At 28.0% G+C, this 19,332-nt stretch overlaps 1 protein-coding gene across 1 annotated transcript in view; it reads right to left on the reverse strand.

Annotated features, from left to right (window-relative positions):
- Window positions 1-14,941, reverse strand: part of LOC123301174 (protein gooseberry-neuro-like) — a 79,999-nt gene extending 65,058 nt beyond the window's left edge. The window contains exon 1 of the mRNA XM_044883907.1: window positions 14,902-14,941. Within this exon, the coding sequence (XP_044739842.1) occupies window positions 14,902-14,941 (40 nt within the window). The remainder of the gene's footprint in view (window positions 1-14,901) is intronic.
- Between the last annotated feature and the right edge of the window lie 4,391 nt (window positions 14,942-19,332).

The following is a 19,332-nucleotide window of genomic DNA, read 5'->3' on the forward strand; positions in this document are numbered from 1 at the left end:
CCATCACATCCACCATTTAAATTTCTTCCACGCTCTTTTAATAATTTTATATTTCAGTTAATACTATTATATACTAGAGCTGTAACAAACCATATGTACCGAATAGTGAGTAACGGATATGTCATCTAATACCGAGTACTGAAACGTTGCTAACGAATTTATCTCGTTACTTGCATTTTACTCAAATTTTATATTTAGAATATATACACTTTGACTTATACAGTTTACTGATAAAAAATGACATAAAATCTTATCAATTGAAATTTTATTAGGTAACTAGCTGACCCGGCGAACTTCATGCCGCCTAACCGTCGATTCTTTTTTCTTTTTATACGAGACTAACGTCAATTGTTTTGCTTTCCCGGAACCACTCTACTAACACTTAAATATGGTATGGTATTAAAGTTCAAATTGACTTTTAATTATTATTACGAATCTTCTGTATGGGAATATAGAAAAGTGTTGTTTTTAGACTCTTTTTCTCCGTATGAACCATCCTCGTACTTCAAGGAATATTATAAAAATGGAATTAGCGAAATCTGTTCAGCTTTTCTGGAGATTTGCGCTTAGCAACACATTCAGCGATTGTATGTATCAAAAGTAACGAGTAACGTAAAGATACGATTGTAACGAATACTTATTATTTTAGTAATGAACGGGTACTTAATTTTTCGTTACTTTTACAGGATGATTACCTATAAACTTTTTAGTCCACATACTAGTCAAACGTATTTTTCAGTCTTTTAAACTTGATTTTTTTTTTATCGAACCTCTGATTCAGTCACTCATAAGACCTAAATAAGTCCACATGGAAACACACCGCGTCCAAAAACTCATAAAGAACAATATATTAATAGAGTGAAATAACAGATATATATAAAATCAAATATGTAAAACAAAGATACAAAACCAAAATGTGTAATGTCGGTAAAAGATAAAAGAAAAATACAATAAAAAGTATTTCGTATGATTTTTTATTGTTTGTAACGTGTTGTTTTTGTTTTTTTTTTTCTCGATACTCTTGTGATGTGTTTTCGTTCACAAAAATATGCCTTAAGCAATCTAATCATGGCCCTATTACGTTTCATATAATTATCTCGTTTTAATAATATACATTAAACAAAGATGATATGAAGTAATGAATGGTTATTATCTTACGTTTTTTGGCTTTCTGGGTTCTCTCTCTCCGGACCTATCTAAATATCATAATTAATTTTTGTGTGTGTTATTTTGGTTTTTTTTTTCTTTTTTCTTTTTGGTTTTTGTGGGATGAAAGAAATATATTTTATGTCATCCATCAAACTGTTTTGTTGGAAGACAATGTCATGTTTGTTGTAAAAGAATTGATATATTCAGTGTGTATATGGAGTGTAAAAAAAGGATGCGCCTATTTTATTAAATTTAAAAGAAAAGGTTTATCATAGGATATTTATATGAAAGTATTATTTTTTTACTACCATTACTTCTTCCAAATATTGATAAAATATTTGTGTTCTGGTCCATAAATACACAAAATGTCATTCAAATACAATGCAACGTATCAAAGAATATTGGGCTTTAGTTTATAGCTTAGACATAGAGCTTATCTTTCCATAAAAAAACGTTCAAATTTCAACGACAACTTATTTGTAGTTATGAGTTTGATAGTCGAATATTTTATATTACATTCATTCTATGACTCGAATTATACGATCAATGTTGATTTTCATGTGTTTAATTGTTTGCCAATTATTCACATCATATTATTTTCATTTTTCAAATAAATTCCAAGAAAATAGACTAATTATAAAGAAAATAACAATAAATCCAACTTAGTTTAATTTTTTCTTACAGAAATTACAAAAAAATAGTCGATGGAAATGTGAACTGTCGACGGAAGTGAAAACTTAAAACTTTGGAATAAGTAGCCTTTGACCTGGCTGGAGCATTCAGCAGGGGAGCTTGCTACGCTCGTATAGCTGCAATAACAAAACCTGAAAATTAATAAGTAATACCTCAATTCTATTCAAATAGCTGTTCACGATTCTAGAAATATATGGTGGGAGCGCAAATAAATACCATTTATTTCATGGGTTTTAATTTTTTGATGCGAAACACACAAAAACATACAAAATCGGCCCATCCGTATAGGAGGAATTCAATTAGAAACACCGATGACGCGAGTTGCATGATTTTTGTTGCAATTGCTTCTCGATTATCGAGACTCTACTGTATAATAGGCACGTTAGTGATAACTGTTTGGACAGTGGGAGGTCGACGAGAAGAATGTGCCTTCTAAGCTCACGATAAGAACTCCAAACAGTTCGGAAGCACTGATAAATGAAAACTCTGTTCCTGGTGTTGGGTATCATATACTGATTTCCCCGTCGGAATGGCAGTAACTTCGGAGGTTGCATTCAAAAATTTTTCCAATTTCTGAATGGAACTTCTATCATTTAAAAAACTCTATAACAAATGAGTCAGTAGGTTGTAATGGGTTAAAAATATGGTGGTAACCATCGAAATTAAATACATGGCAATAATCAATATTATGCACAGAATATTTAAATGGCAATTATTCTAATTAATTTAAAAATGCAATTATGAAATTAAACCACTGACTGGCTATATTTGAATAAATAATTGTTTTTGATAACTGACGATAACTTATTATTGAATTGAAATTAATTTTCACAAAGGTTTCGTATAATTTGTTATTAGATGGTCAAATTATTTTGTCTAAATAGTTAATAAATTTTACAAATACGTACGCTAAAACTATGGAAAGTACATTAATCTGTTTCTACATTCTACAGAAATAGTGTTGTATTTCATTTGGAAAATAAATGCTTGACTAGAAATAAACTGAAAAATTATTTCTTATGAATGGGAGATTGTTTCCTCCATGAAAGATGTGCGAGCTCCGTTACAACTTCTTCCACAAGTCCATTTATTAAGGACAAATTTTCGGATATTTTTAGCTTGGTAAAAAGTACGTCCCTTCGCTTAATACATACTTTTCTAAAGGATAGCTTCCAAACGCAAGAGGTATATTCGACTATTATATTTATCTTCGATGCCGTTGTACCATTTCTATCATGTTCATCGAAAAGTCTTAATAGTCGTGTTATCGCGTTATCCCGTGCTGGTATGAATGATATATAGGCTTTGCTTAAGTATTTGATCACCACTTAGCTATCATAGAGTATGGTAAAATTATTGCACGTGACAGTGCTCGTATTATATCCAATCCTGTATTTAACTAGTGAGATAAACGTTAACCTTATTTGGATTTATGCTTATAACTATGAGATTTAGAACACACAGACATAACCATTAACCTATGTTATGTCTAAAACAGTTACACAGTTACATTTTACGTATAACGAATGAAATACGTTTTTGATATTAACTATTTGCTTCATTTAATATCATAGACAATACTCATTTATTTAATTACTCATTTTGTAATTGTATTTTACGATATTATTATGAAGCATAAAAAATTGGAATAGGTTCCAATAAAATGAACGAGACAGATAACTGTTGCTTCTACCAATATTTATTTTCTAATATAATTGTTCTTGACAACAATAGAGAAACTGCATTAATTTTTTCTTGCCACGAATTCATCACTAAACGAATTCTCCACACTATAAACTCACGTTTTTCGACTTGTTTACAAGTAAAATTATATTATAATTTAGTGAAAACCAGTTGAGATACAAACCGTTTATCATCTGCATGTTTGTTTTATCTTTTCTCCGTGCGGTGTCGTTACTTAAGCGATAAGTTGACATCACTGCGTTTCAATTTAAAGAACCCCCATTTTTAATTGTAAAATAACATGAAAAATCAATTTAAAAAAAAAGAAAGTTTTTTAAATTTTAAAATTTGAAATTTACGTTTGAAGTATTCGATTTTTCAAAAGTTTCTCACAAAAAGATCTATACTAGTTGATTTGGTAATAGCCTATTTGCTACACAAAATTTCTGTTAAGGAAAGGTGACTTTGTAAACTTGAATTTACCATTAAAATATCAATGGTCGCATTATTTCAAATATCGCTTTCCGAAACAGCACCTAAAAGTTATCTATCCTATTCGGAAATTAGAAACAAATTTTTTGAAACAAAAAGATTCACCAAGGAATCGATCGAATCAAAACTAAAAAAATTATTTCGATATTATACAAAAATAATGCAATTTTTGCATTGGCTTTTTCTTAAATAACTTGTCTATAAAAAATTTAAAATTTGATGAAAAAGAAAGAAAAAATCGGAAATCGACGGAAACCGAACACTGGTGATTGACATTTTTCTGTAAGACTTCTGATATGACTTCTGATATTTAAAAGTTTTTTGATAGTCATATCAGAATGACTATAAAAAGGATTTTAAAGAGCTGAATGTAGCTGAATTGATTATGCCTAGCAAATAGTAAATTTGAGGTTAATACTCTATTTTGTTATACCAAAAAGCAATGAAATTTTAACCAATTACTAGTAAAATGAACAAAAAGAAAATTACGATGACGAAAAAATACGAACTTTACGAGTAGCAGGAGATATTATTAGACGGAACATTATATAAGAAATATATTTTACTGAATTGTAATACACAGCTATAGTGATAAATTTTTTGAAAATGTCATTGATTCAATCCCGCGGGAACTTCTTTTTCTGTTGCGTGAAATTATAATGAGATAGTAATGTGTATTTTAACTTTAATATATATCATATGATTTCTGCAAGAGCGAAAAAGATATCGGAAAAATTCAAAAAGTATTTTAACGAAAGAAGGAAGCAAAAGGAAAGCTTCCAATTTCTATGTTAGAAAATGACATAATGATGTTATTATAAAATTTCAAATATAACCGAAAATCTGATTTTTCTCTTTTTTATTAGCTAAAAATATTTCAAAAACTTTATTTATAAAAAAAATCAAAGTTAAAGTCGATCTATTTAAAATTAGTCTTAAAAGTGACCAGGAGTTCTAGCTTTTGAATACGTTTAAATAGTCAAATCTAATGTATTTGACTATAATTTACCCTGTTCTTGAATTCAGTGGTGATGATGATGAACATTTTTGTATGAATCAATGTGTTAAGATACAATACATACACATAAAGTATAGATGAATGTATTTTATAATATATAAGTATTATTATAGTAGTCTTGATTAGTTTCGGGCTTCCAAATTACACTGAATACCACCCTTGCGTGTATATCATTAAATAGTCATTATGATATTAATCATATCATGTTAGTTAAAATGATTAACAATGCAATGATTTTTATATTGTTAATAATCATATATATTTTATTATATATGATATAGCAAGAGCATTCTTTGTTTCAAATCATATACCCTGTAATTACTTTTAAAGATTGTAATTTGTTTTCTTTATTTTATTTTTTTTTAATACATCTGTAGATACTTCACATGCGCAAGAGTATGAATTTAATATATGTATGTATTTATGATATATCTTTAATTCTTTGATTGCCCACCATTGTTAAAATAATATTTTCACCCTTCATGTGTAGATCCTTCATGTGTAGATTCTACATAAATTTAGAAATAACAAGTGAAAAACAATTGACTGAGTTAATTGTTGAAATAACCTGTACAGAAAGGGTTGAATATCAGTGTTTGTGTTATTTTTAATAAATTAGAAAAGTGTAAAAAACCAATTCATTACTTAAATGACGGTTGAAAGGTATTTTCAAAAAATTTTTGTCTTTTTTCCAGAATATTTTGCAAGACCACTTAGTTGAAGGTACCTGCAAGCATTAAGTTCCCTATCTTTTATAGTTTTGGAGAAAATGGACACCAAAGTTTTATTCAAATTTGCACCCTCACGGGTAAATAATTATGTTTAAAAAAAATATTTTAAACACACGTTGTTTTTCAAATTAAGAAATTAAGATGATCATTTCTGTGAAATATATTATACATTTTGTTAAAATATATCTTCTTTAGGACCTACAAAAAATGTTTCAAACAAACGTTGTTTATTTTTTTTATAAGGAACAGTTTTTAAATTTAAATTTTCCTCTATTTTTAACGACTTACAAATTGGGTACTATTGAAGCAAGTTCCAATGCTTTAAGTTTTTCATTTACAAAATCAAACTCACTTTTTACGTCCTGAATACTCTATAAGAAGGACTTCACACGAGTAGATAGGAAAATGACTATCTTTGAATTTTTATCCAAGCGCATTTAAAATATTCTTTGAGATCGTTCTGATCAAAAGCTTACGAGTAGTTTTTGAGCTTCGAGCGATCAAAGCTACGTGTATAGTGTACTTATAGTACATGACTAGGAAAACGACTTTCTGTGAAAATTTTTCAAATCATCCACATATAGTACATAGGAATTTGATTGGAACCTGTCTATTTCGTCACTAAAATCGGTCTGTCTTATAGCGAATGTCGTTATAGGCGGTACTGATTGCGGGTCAAAACATTTTTCTTTTATAATATATCTTGATTATAGTATGCTTTTCCTATTATTAATTGAATTTCTATTTTGCTGTATGTATATTGTTTAAAAATTAGCAGGTTAAAAGTTTCAGTTTTGAAATAAGAAAATATATGAAACGTAAATTTCTAAATATAACAGTTTATAAATAGAAGAAGATTGCAACATTTTAAAATCTATAATATTTACATATTTTAGAAGCTTGTTTCAATTTATTTTCTGTTAATTTTCGTATATAAGAGCACTAAAAATTAAAGCTATTAAATATTTTGGTTTAATTAACTATTGGTGTACCAAATAATTTTAAATATACCAACTAATTAAGTGTAGGTAGTAATACTAATTAAGTATTAAAATTAATTACTCTGCATGATTTGTTACACGAATTAATTATTCCGAACAGAATAATAAATATTAAAAAGGTTTTTGTATAAACATCGTATAAATATATTTTAGAATAAATTAATTTTTACAAAGAACAAACTTTTTACATATAAAAAATTAATTGATTTCAAAAATTTAGCAACTTTAGAATACATATTAGGACCGAACAGGGTTATAAATAAATAAATATAAATTTGACTTTTGAATACCTGCTGGCTTAAGTTCGCATCCCACCTGTGTATGTAGCTAGTTACGTAGGATAGATTTGGATTTGAATTTGCAGGAGTTGAGCTTTTCAATGAACTTATTATTGAAAATTGATGAAAAAGGTATTTATCAGAAGAATTATTGTGAATGTTCCAAAATATTCCAGTAGTTTTAGTTACTCCGTCTTTCAGATATGAGCCATTCAAATTCGAAAGAAAAGAGTCTATAAATGTAAGCTTTACGCATAAACTGCTCACTTCATGTTCATTAATATGCTGTTAATTTACTTTCTTTCAGTTCCTCTCTTTAAGCTGTGAACAGTACCAACTAATTCATAAATATATTATCATGTTTCCGTCATCCCTATAAAATGCGGTTAAATTCACAAATTGATTTTTCTTTTTAATCTTTCTATATGGTGATAATAATTTGTAATTATTATTTCACCATAATCATGTTATTATCAAAATTTGTTTAAAAAAAAACATTTTATAGGTAAAAATTGAAGAAAATCTATTTCGGTTTTTGAAACAGGGCTTAGATTAAAGACCAGATTAAAGGTAAATAATTATATTTATAAAGTAGCTTCAATTCGATTGCAGCTCACCGAAAATACTCTTTTGCTTTCAAATTCCAGTTTCCTTTTTCAAAATAATAAAAATTGCATCTGTTTCGGGAAAAATAGTTATCATTCTCTAAAAAAAGATTAGTTTATAGCGACCTAATATTCCGGAAATATTTGTGGTGGGATATTGATGATGAATTTTATTTCGATTTGTTTTTTTTAAATATTTTATAAATTTGGATTTATCCATACCCTTGTCATATCCTTAGCAACGTAGGTGACCAGTATTCGCACCGTGTGGGGTTTTATTGGAGGCGTTTCCATGGTAACGATACACTACTTTAATTATAGAATTGTATGGATGCATTCATGACTTATATTGAAAATTTAATATTATTGATTCACAAATTTAAATAAATAATTATGATAATTTACTATACTTTCTATAACATTAACATGTTAAGAACTGAAAATTAGTCATACCAGCCTCCTTTATCGCCAAAATGTTTCACTGGAAGCACTTTCATCGATTTTATTGTCGCTTCCATGACTACGCATACACAACGAATAAACTAACTTTGAATTTACATTAAAAGCTTAAATAATTTTTTATCTTATTAACACTTTTGGCTAAATGCAAGATATGGAGAAAATATTTACCGAGGGTTAATCGACCTACAACTTTTGTATCAGCGCTCTATGTGACTGAGCTGTCATAGTACGAGATCTTTGCTTAATTTATCCATATATAAAACTTTTTCTTACAAAAGTATACAGCACTCGTACACCTACATTGCAGATTTAGTAAAAGTCCTTCGATAGCTATGAATACCATTAATAGAAAATTGGCTGATTCCTCTTTCTTATGAAATTAGTTCCTTTTTTTTGTAATAAAATTTTAAAAAAAATTCATTTTGACAAAAAGAACATTTGTCTAAAATGAAAAATTATTCAACATATTCTTGTTAACATATGAAAAATTGTTTGCAAGATCTTTTAAAAGTAGTAAGAAATATATATCTTATTTCAAATGAATGGAAGATACTCTTTAATAATAGAATTTGTCTTTGAGTATAAATTCAAAGTATTGTATCTTTTGCATACATACATGCACAATACAGTCAGTATTCCTCTATATTTAATATATCCTGTGGGATAACACAAGGATGTGTATGGAATTTAAATTTACTATACAACAATAACTTGTTCTAGTAAATATGTTTATATCATACAATGTGTTTTCATGTTTATATGTACTATGTTCTTGGCTTATATCATCAGGGAATGTAATATGTGTACTTTGTTAGAAACAAGGACATAAATTGTTTGGATGCAGTAGGGGGAAACATTTGTAAATTGAAAGTTTCGAAAGCTAATCAGAAACACTGACAATTAAATAGTAGTATACCTAAATAACATAGTAAGATTACGGAAAAGTCTCCTAATGTACGGTCTTAGTATTGGTCTCACAAGATCGAGACCAAAACCGATTTTGCTCATCATTAAGAGGAGTTGTTTGATTTGAAATTTCGAGTAATCTATTTAGTAAGAAAGATTAGTAAACAGTTTTTAGTAAGTTACAAACAATGGAAGTAATCGCCACGTGAAGCAATATTATGGACAATTTTGAACGATAACAAGTGAAAACAAACAATTGAATGAGTTAATTGTTTAAATATTATGTATATGCAGTGTTGATTATGCAATCGTTTTTACGTCATGTAAGTAAAGAAAGATAGCCACACATACATACATGTGACTCACAAATATAAGACATATAATTTGTACCTTATTTCCGTCACGAGTAATCAGTGATGTTTACGAAAAAAATTTTCTTGCAAAAGTAATTTATTTTTTTTAAAGTCTGTATCTGTACATTTTAAGTTTTGTTCAATCTCGGTTTACGGTTTACAAGATCGGTCCTACGAAGCAAAGACTTAATTACCCTGTTTGGATCATTTACGAACTCGACCTCACTTTTATGGTCCTGAACACGCTATACAAATTCGAGCTTGATATCTCTATTCGTTTTTGAATTGCTGTGGCAGACAGACAGCCAATAATCTACTAATTAAATGATTTTATGAACATCTATATGAAAATTTTATTGGTATTATTAATATTTTTAAGCGTTCCAAACTTGGGACTAAACTTAGTATACCTTGATATGTTTCATATATACATGGTATAAAAGTTAAGGGTATCAACATTAATATTTCATCAGGATATTAACATGATTATTTATCAAGTCACTTTATTACAAATTTTTGCCGTTATTTAAACAATGTTTTGTGAATAAACTTGGATCTTTTGACCATCTTGTTATATATTTGCTTTCCAGATTTACGGTGTGATACGAAAGAGGTACGATATAGCAAAGTCTTCCTTAAATATCAATATTATACAATCTACAAAAGTATCGATTCTTGGAAATATTATGATGTCTTCAAGTGTACATACTATGATTACATTGTAAATTAAAGCAACATAAAATATTTTGATTAATGTGTCCATTCCTCGAATTTTTTTACACTAAAAATAGTTTTGTTTTGATGATCGTTTAAATTTTATATCTTCATCAAAAAGTAAATATATTTTAGTTGATTAAATTTACAATTTATTTAGAAATTTACTAATAGAATTGTTTATCTTCATAGATTCTTTTGTTTAAGAAAAATAAGAAAACAAAAAACTTTATTCTTTGTTTAAACGAAACTAAGAATTTGTACATTGATGTTATCTGACTGCGAATGACAGATTTTTATTAAGACATTTTACTGGAAATCACTTAATGATTACAAAATCGAAAATCCAAGTACTAGTAGCTAAAGTATATAATTGCAAATACAGTCTTTGTAAACTATTAAAAGTATCAATTAAATCCACTCAGTTTTATTTCTATTATTAGTCTTTGCATACGTTTTAATCAGTGAAATTTTAGATAAAGGATGTGACCATCTTTGCGAACTTGTTTTTCACGTTATAATATTTATCGATGAACTCCTGTCGATTTGCCAAGTTACTAATGCTTTGGAGCTTAGAAAAAAACAGACTGACCGACAGCGTATAACAAAATTTTTGGAGAGCTCGATCATTTAGGCATGCTCCTCGTGGTTATATTATATGAAAGATATAAATTAATGATTGAGGTTTTGAAATCACGAATTGAACCACCCATGCCCCATGCTTGTTTATTGATTACTCAAAAATCAATTGCATGTAAGATGAAACCTTGTGACTTAAATAAATTCTTTGTAAGTTCATAATAATCATTTAACGTTCACAGCAAACGTTAGTAGAACATTGTAACGTTGGAACACACAAATGTTACAATCTTTCAAGACCGTTTACTAACAAACTAGGTGTGTTTGTGGATTAACAAATTTTAATTATCGACTTTGGTCATTTTTTTAAAATAATAATTTATCAATTCCTAAAATTATAATGATTATTACGTATAATACCTAACAGGAAAACGATATCAGTTGTAAATTGACTGCACATCATTTTTGATCGAAACTGTCAATATTTTAATAAAAAAATAACGAGCCTTTCTCAAAACTTTTGATAATACAATTTTTTCCCTTTGTCATCGTTATAAAATTAGATACTTTTTTTTAACCAACTTCAAAAACAAAGGTACTTTTAATATTTTGTACAAGCAAATTGCATCTTTATTCACACAATTTTTGACGGGGATACTATTAAGGATCCTCATACTACACATACTTCGAAGAATAGTTATAAAGAAAAATGTAAGAATCTTTATAAAGAACAACTTGAACGTATTTAAATTGGTAGTCAATCTCTTATCAGTTCCTACATATGAAAGTCGAAGACATATTTAATTTTTTTTTAATCACTTACGCTGATTTTAAATAATGGTTGCTACAGAATCCACAAAATGCGATGGACGAAAGTCTAGAGACAGATGTAGTATTTGACGGCCATTTAGAATAATTTCTGTGATCAAGGAGTTGGGGACTCCTGTGTCAGTGAGCCGGAAAAATTATTTGCGAGGCAAGCTTAAAGCTGTTCTTGGTGTCGGACAATGAAATTCTTGTTCTTGCTAGTGAAGTGATCTCTCAGTTCAATTCCGGGCAGTTGTTTTACAATTTTTTCAAATCTATTATTCTGTACAAATATTTTTAAGTCAGTTTCTTAGCGTGTTTTTTTCTAAAAAGTTATTCTTTTTTGTTATACTATTATTCACTTTTGTTTTGTGTACATTATTTTCAGTTACTGCTTTGCTGCTGTATATATGTTATATTTTTGTAAATAATTATTTTTTGTAATGTCGCTCTTTTCATTTTTTTTGTAATTTAGTTATAGAACAGACTCAGATGATATAGGAACGAGTAGTGAATTAATTCGCTATGCTTTTGACAGATGTTTCTGTTCTATGTTATATGCATATAGCATATACAACATGTAGCATGTATGTATTCTATACATGTATAGGGTAAGGTGTTGTACCTTGGTGACCATGTAACTTGGATCACTCATCAGTTTCTTGAAAGGTATTGCTATCTTCTAGAACAACTACAGTAGTGGGTGAGTGAGATCTGGATTAGCAAGAAAATTCTACAAGTGAGAGTTAATGTAGGGCCTGTCTTTCTAAACCCCATTTGTTTGTTGTTAAAGCCCATTATAAAACCCAATTATATTTTGTTTAGCCACATTACAGTTTAAAACATAATGTAAAATGTTGCGGAGGCTAAGTTTGAATAGATGCACTGCCATTTACTAAGTACTTTTTTGTATCTAAGAAATGTATTTTACCATCAGTTTTTCAGGTAGATACCCTTATAAAATTGTCTTGGTTTGTTAACTTTTATAGCTAAGGATGCATTGTAGATCGGCGTTGTACCAGAAAATTCCTTTTGTACTTGGGTAAATCAAAAAAGGACTGAAAGCAAAAGAAACTTGTGGTGTTTTCATTTGTTCAATCATGCTGTTAACTAGATCGGCGTAGTACCAGAAAAGTCCTATGGTCCTTGGGTCAATCAAAAGGGACTGAAAGCAAAAGAAACTTGTGGTATTTTCATTGGTTCAAGCATGCTGTTAACTAAAGGGAGCGTTGAACATTAAATCTTGAAAAGAGCTAAGTAGAATCGATTCTGATGGTCATGAATACTTTGGGGTATAATTTATTAAGTGATTGACATTCTGTGGTCCAAGGCATGACACTCTTCCTTATCTGTGTATGTTACTTGTTAGTTTATCTTTCTTCATGTTCAAAACAACAACAACCATACATGAAATAAACATTTTAAACAATATTTTATTTTCGCTTTCATCTCAAACTATCATTTCAAATTAGTTTTTTTTTTTTTAAATTTGATTTTTTATTTTTAGAGCCAACTAACTCAAATATTAGGATTCCCAATCTAGATACAATTCTGTGTAGCGTTTAAGATTTTATTCGACATAAGTTGACTATTACCTCAAAATAGTATCCAAACGAGGGGGTAACATTTCCATTCAACAATTCTTGGATTTTTGGTTTGTGGTACGTTTTGCGTTTATGGCACCATCAAAATGAAAACTCATTCGATTGGCAAATTCTGATATTGTTTCACAACTTCTATGCCTCTACAGAAAAACTCAAACTTATGAAGTTTGTCATGGCAGGGAGCTTTAATTTGTGGTATTCCACTTTTATTAAATATATTATGTGAATAAATAAATTTAAACACTTATTTTTTCCTTAACCACTTTATTATATTTTATTATTCGGACATGTTTCGGATTTTTACTCCATTTTGAACTGCTTATGAAGTTGTTTCAAAAAGATTCGTTTAAGCAAAGTAAATCTTAATAAAATAAAGTAAATCTTAATAATAATTATACCATTTTAATTAATCAGAAAACTTCAACTGGGCAAAAGATTTGGATGTTGGGTTGTAAGTCAAAAGGTTGATCGCCCTCCAAAGTCCTAAGCCCTTCAAATATGCGCTGAAAACGATGGAGTTGTGGGACGTAGATATAAAGTTTTTTAAGTATACAAATAATGAATGATGTGAAAGTAGATTAATTAATGATAGTGTCCTTAAATCATCCAAGACAAAGAAAACCATAAATTCCTTACTAAAATCTATTACCTAAATCTTCTGGGCTTTTCAATTATTAACGCTAATACTCCGCATCGTTAACGGTAATTATTTTTTATTTTTAAGAGCTAATCAACTAATAATATACGAAAGACAAATTTTTATAAAACGGAAATACAGTTCTAGCCTATTATTAATCATTAGACCATTTTTTCGACAAATTGCATTCTTGCAGAGAAATAAAGTTTGAATTTTTATTTTAAGTTTTCTTTGAACTTAAATTTCTCTGTAAATATTAAACTTAGCTGGAAAAGTGATTTTTCATTTGATTTAATGCAGTTAAGAAATAAATATTGTATTTCCAATGATTGACAAATTCAGAGACAGAAATTAATTCGAAAAATCACCCATTAATTTCTTGAATGTTGTTGAAAATTTCATCAAAACAATTAAAGCTTCTAAACTGAGTCGAGATATCATATTTTTACTATATAATTGTACCTGATATTGAAACATTTTTTACATATAAATGTATTTTTTGGTGGAAGCGCATTGAAATTATATTATAAAAAAAAGAAGTTTTAAAGACATCTAAATTGTGAAACTCTTCGATGTTCAATGCTCAAAATTTTGAAATCTTTAGAAAGATCTTATTTTTACCTTTATTTTCTCTTTATAACAATATTAATTCATTGAATTTTTTAATTCTAGCTAAATTTTATTAACTAGAGTTTATATAGCTTAAAAACTGTTGTTTAACTGAAATTGGTTGAATATTGAAACAAAATTTGATCTGAATTATAAGAGTTGATAAAATGAAACAGAAGAAGAAAATTATAGAAAAAATTCAACCATAGAATGTAAATATTGTTTTACTAACAATAAATAAATTGTTTTAATAACAATAAATAAATTTATTGAAAGCGACGCAAAGGCAAACTTATGATTGAATACTGAATCACAAGTTTTGTCATTTTGTGATAGATAATTTTGCACTTAATTTTTTGCATGATGTTTTCGTCATAATACAATAAAAAACGAAAAATTTAGTTTTAATAATAAACTTAATTTTATTTTGGGTAAGCGTTGAAGTCCCGAAGCTAATATTCGTTTTTTGTTATAAAGATTATTTTATTTTGCCTGAGGATATTGCTTATTTCATATACAGAATAATAAATTAGTCAAAATAAGCCACAAATTTAATAGGAAATGAAATTTTGATATTTACCCTGAAAAGGATATCCACTAAAAATTGGTCGCATATCCATTATGCCCACACACAAAAACGTCCAAAATCACTTTAAAAACACAATAAATTACAAAAAAACAATCTTAACATCAATATATTCGATATTATGAAAAAAGTTATCGGGTGATTTATACAGCATGGTAAAACTTAAAACACAAATCACAAAATTTTCCAGTTCCAAAAATAACCAAACATAATTATCTATATTATATATTTATCTATCTAAAGTAACATTTTTCCGAACAATCCTCCCGAATAATCGCCATAATTAATAATCGATGATGCAACGTGTTAGAATCGTAAAAACAATAATGTAAAATGTTTTTCTTAAATAAAATCGCCGTAAAGCGGCATTTAAAATCGTTAAAAGTGATTTCTGGTATATGATGTGATATTTTTAATCAAATCGTTTGATTGGTTGACGCGAAACATTTTTCCAGAACAAAAAAAAAATGTTTTTATTAATGATTGAAAATTATTTGTTATATTTCTTTGCGATTACTTTTACATTACAATAAAATATTACTTATTGTTAAGGCGTGGCCATAAATGCGTCTCTCGTATACTGAGTTAAGTCAACTTACATACTGTTTAAGTATAGTTAAGTATATTTATTGTTCAGTGTAGTGTGTAGCATTATGCATTCACTTTGATTTTGACTTTGGGTGTATCATATTTATGGTGCTACCTTCTTTTATGGGTGGAATCGTTTGCGTGTTGAAAACGTTCCCACTTAATAATTTTTATTGATAAATATAAAGAATAATAATAAATTGTAAATTAAATTTAATGTGGGGTACCTTTTATTTATTTCAGTTATACTTTTAACTATACGAGAATTGTATACATATAAGTTTTGAAAATCAAATTTGATGATAGGTGATTTAATATTTTTTTAATGTAACGGTGATTTTTGGACACTTTGTATTCTTATTAATGAGTTCAATGACTTTAGTTTTGGATGCATCAGTTGAATTTTTGACAAATAGAAAATTTTAATATAGAAAGCTGGTGTCAATAATACAGATCCCTGGAAAAAATCACGAAATACAGTGCGAAAAAAGGATTTGTTAAAAAATAAATAATTAAACAAATCAGAAATCTGATTGCATTAAACGAAATATGAAAAGAAAAATACTAATAAGTTGAATTTTTCCAAAGCGACATTACTAGAAAGATTTGAGCCGGTCTAGATTTTTATGGGTCTCGACTGTAAAAGTCGCTATGAAAACTACTGGCCTTGTTTCTTTCTTTTCAGATTTGATTTTTTAAATTAATTATTTTATTTTTACTGTTTTTATCGTATTACTATTTCGCGCCAAAAAGCCGCCATTTTATTTCAGACACCTATCTAAGGATACTTAGGTTTTTAAAACGAATATAACGGTACCTGAACTGTCAAAATCCATCGAACATTTAAGAGGATACGAGGTAATATAGAAATTAACAAGTATACATACATATAAAACGGGTGAAAAAGATATCCGAGGAAACAAAATCCTCTGAAAAATAAATCCTGAAAAAAAATATAATGGTTTGAGTATGGTTGGGTTGATTTTGTTATAGTTGATGAGTGATATATGCAAAACTTTAATGATATATAAAAATAAAAGGGTCTTTTTATATGTTTTTTCAGATTTTTTGCATTGGTTTTTGCAAGTTTTTTTAGCTTTGAATCCTTATCGGTGTCTCTAAAATAATGTGACGAATGAAGATTTCCCTGAAAGCTCGATGCAATATTATGTATGGCAAGCCATTATATTATTCACGATGTAGGTATAGCACAAGATCCATGCTCAAACAGATTGGTCTATCAGGGATGCTCTACCAAATTAACCATCTTTTAATTTTAAAAAGTTTTAATTTTGGGTGAATTTGTTCGGTCTTCATAAAATCATTTGATTTAAAATAAAATTTTATTGGATATTAAGACAGGAGAAGTTTTTTTTAAATATATCACTTCTTCGTAAAGGTAAATGTATAATACCTCTTTGCATCTATGTAAACTAAAGGAAGGTAAGTAGCTCTTCAAAAATTTTCCAATTGTGTAAAGTAAATGTTACTGTTAAAGTTACTTATGAAGACTTTTATCAATTTGGGAGGAATCAACTGAAAAAAATACTACAACAGCATGGTAGCAATTAAATATTGTCTTATTTCAAATTCTTAACTAGTGAACTTTCTTATTTTCGTGACCTTAGTATTGAGATCTTTGAAGCAAAAGCATTCAGTAACTCAACAACAGGCAAATAAATGCTTCAATCCAGTAATTTTCTTTATTATGTAGCGTTTTTTATATTCGTCTATTTATATATGATTGTTCAAACTAATCATAGTTACTTCGAAAAATATAATATACATTTATCGCTAAGAATAGTGTAGCATTTAAGTACATTATTGAAATTGTCAAAAATATAAAGATCGATTTTAAAACAGCTTTATTTACAATCATTGATAAGTATTAACTTATTTTAATCACTAGAACCAATCTAATTATAGAATATTAGGTAGCAATTTAATGCAATTAGATTTAAAATCAATACAATTATTTATTTAACGAAAATATGAATTAAATAAAAATATTATAATATATAAATAAATACAATTTCAACGAAAAAAAGATCATAAATCTATATTAAATATTACACAAATTGTTATAAAGTAAATATAATACATATTTTCAAGGCTGAAATATTATTCGTGGTTGTATAATTGCCACGAAAATACTAGTCTATTTTAATTTTTAAGAGTATGTTTATGGTTGTACGTCCATATTGTTTCAAAATTCCAATCTGTATTTTTAGGTATTGAGGTGAAGAATATATGAATAATATAGGATACATACGTTCTAGAAATATTCGAGGAGGCGGGGTTGTAGTGTAATTCTGGTTTATTCAAACTGTGTATACAAAATTATTTAATTTAATTACTCTTTACTTATTGTTGTTAATTACCTGTTTTTTCAAACAAAATATGCATGGCAAGGAACTTCGCTCCAGCCGAATGTCTCACGACATTTCAGAAAATATTTTCCCTTCGAAATAACTTACTTATTATAGCTACTGTTGGTTAACAAATCGGTGTATTAACTTGCCCGTTCATATGAAATGAACAGATCCACACTAATCAGCTAACCAATCAAAATTGGTATCAAGATAATTAAGTAGGTAAGAATGATAATTTAACTACGAAAATAATGCCTGCATTTATTTAAAAATAGCCGTGAACACTTTTCGATAGAAAAACTATGATAGGTATGTTTATAAATCAATAAAACTTCATAAAAAATATGTCTCATAAAAAAATATGTCTCATCAGATGGGTAAAGTTCGACCTTATACGGTCTCTTTGTACTAAATGTATATAATATCATCTATAACCATCATACAATTGTTAAAAAGTTTTCAATAATTCCAGCCAGAAAAATCGGACAAAATAATTTATAATCTTTTTTCTAGTGCATTCCTATACAATTCTAGATTATAGGTTTTTTTTAATGGAATGGTAAGAAAGAAATGTATTTGTTGTTTAGTGACCCTACAAACTTTTCTTTTAAACAGTAAAATTGGATATGATAGAACGACTTTGGGTACATAGTTGTTTGGTAGTACTTGGAATATTATAGTATCAATGATGAGATAATATCGTTTCCAATTCATCGACTTATAAACAAATACGCATGTAATAAAAATTGTGCTTAAGATTTTTATAAAATAGGAATGATGACTAAATTTTTATCATTTCAGGTGAGAAAATTATCACTGCACGGGCAGAAAAGTGAAGTTGGTTTTTGAAAATCTTTGCAAAATATGATCATTTAAAACTCATAATTAAACAAAAAGGAACACATAGAGTAGTGACATTATTTAATGATATCGCCATAGGCATTACGTATAAAACTCTACTTTGCAAGTAAGAGACGGGTAATAATCTTTGAGTGCTTATAATTTCTTCGTTTTTAAATTAATTTTAATTTTACTTTAAAATTTTGATTTGGTATCAAGCCTTCTTTACATTTTTATGGGACAAATTAGATTAGATTTTTGTGGCAAATTAGATATCAGTCATCTATCCTTCTTCCCATTATTTTGAGTAATTAATATAATTCATAAATTTGTAAAAGTGTCATCTCAAAATCTTACAGACTGAATTTCCTTGATCAGACATGTAACTTTTGAGAATCTCATTTGCTATTAGAAGTATAGCTTTACAAACGGGGAAGGTCAAAAACAGAAAGTGCTACAAAAGTAGTAAATCCCCTCTGTTATTTTTGTTTTTCTGGGTACCGTGCGGAAATTTTCCTGTTTCGGCGAGTTTATGACACAATTTAAAATTATGACTTTACTTACCTAACGACTAATATTTCGTTACACATACAGTATATACTTTTCTATTTAAAATAAAACGAAC

The sequence above is a fragment of the Chrysoperla carnea genome, chromosome 5 (genome assembly GCF_905475395.1).
Source record: "Chrysoperla carnea chromosome 5, inChrCarn1.1, whole genome shotgun sequence".
NCBI lineage: Eukaryota > Metazoa > Arthropoda > Insecta > Neuroptera > Chrysopidae > Chrysoperla > Chrysoperla carnea.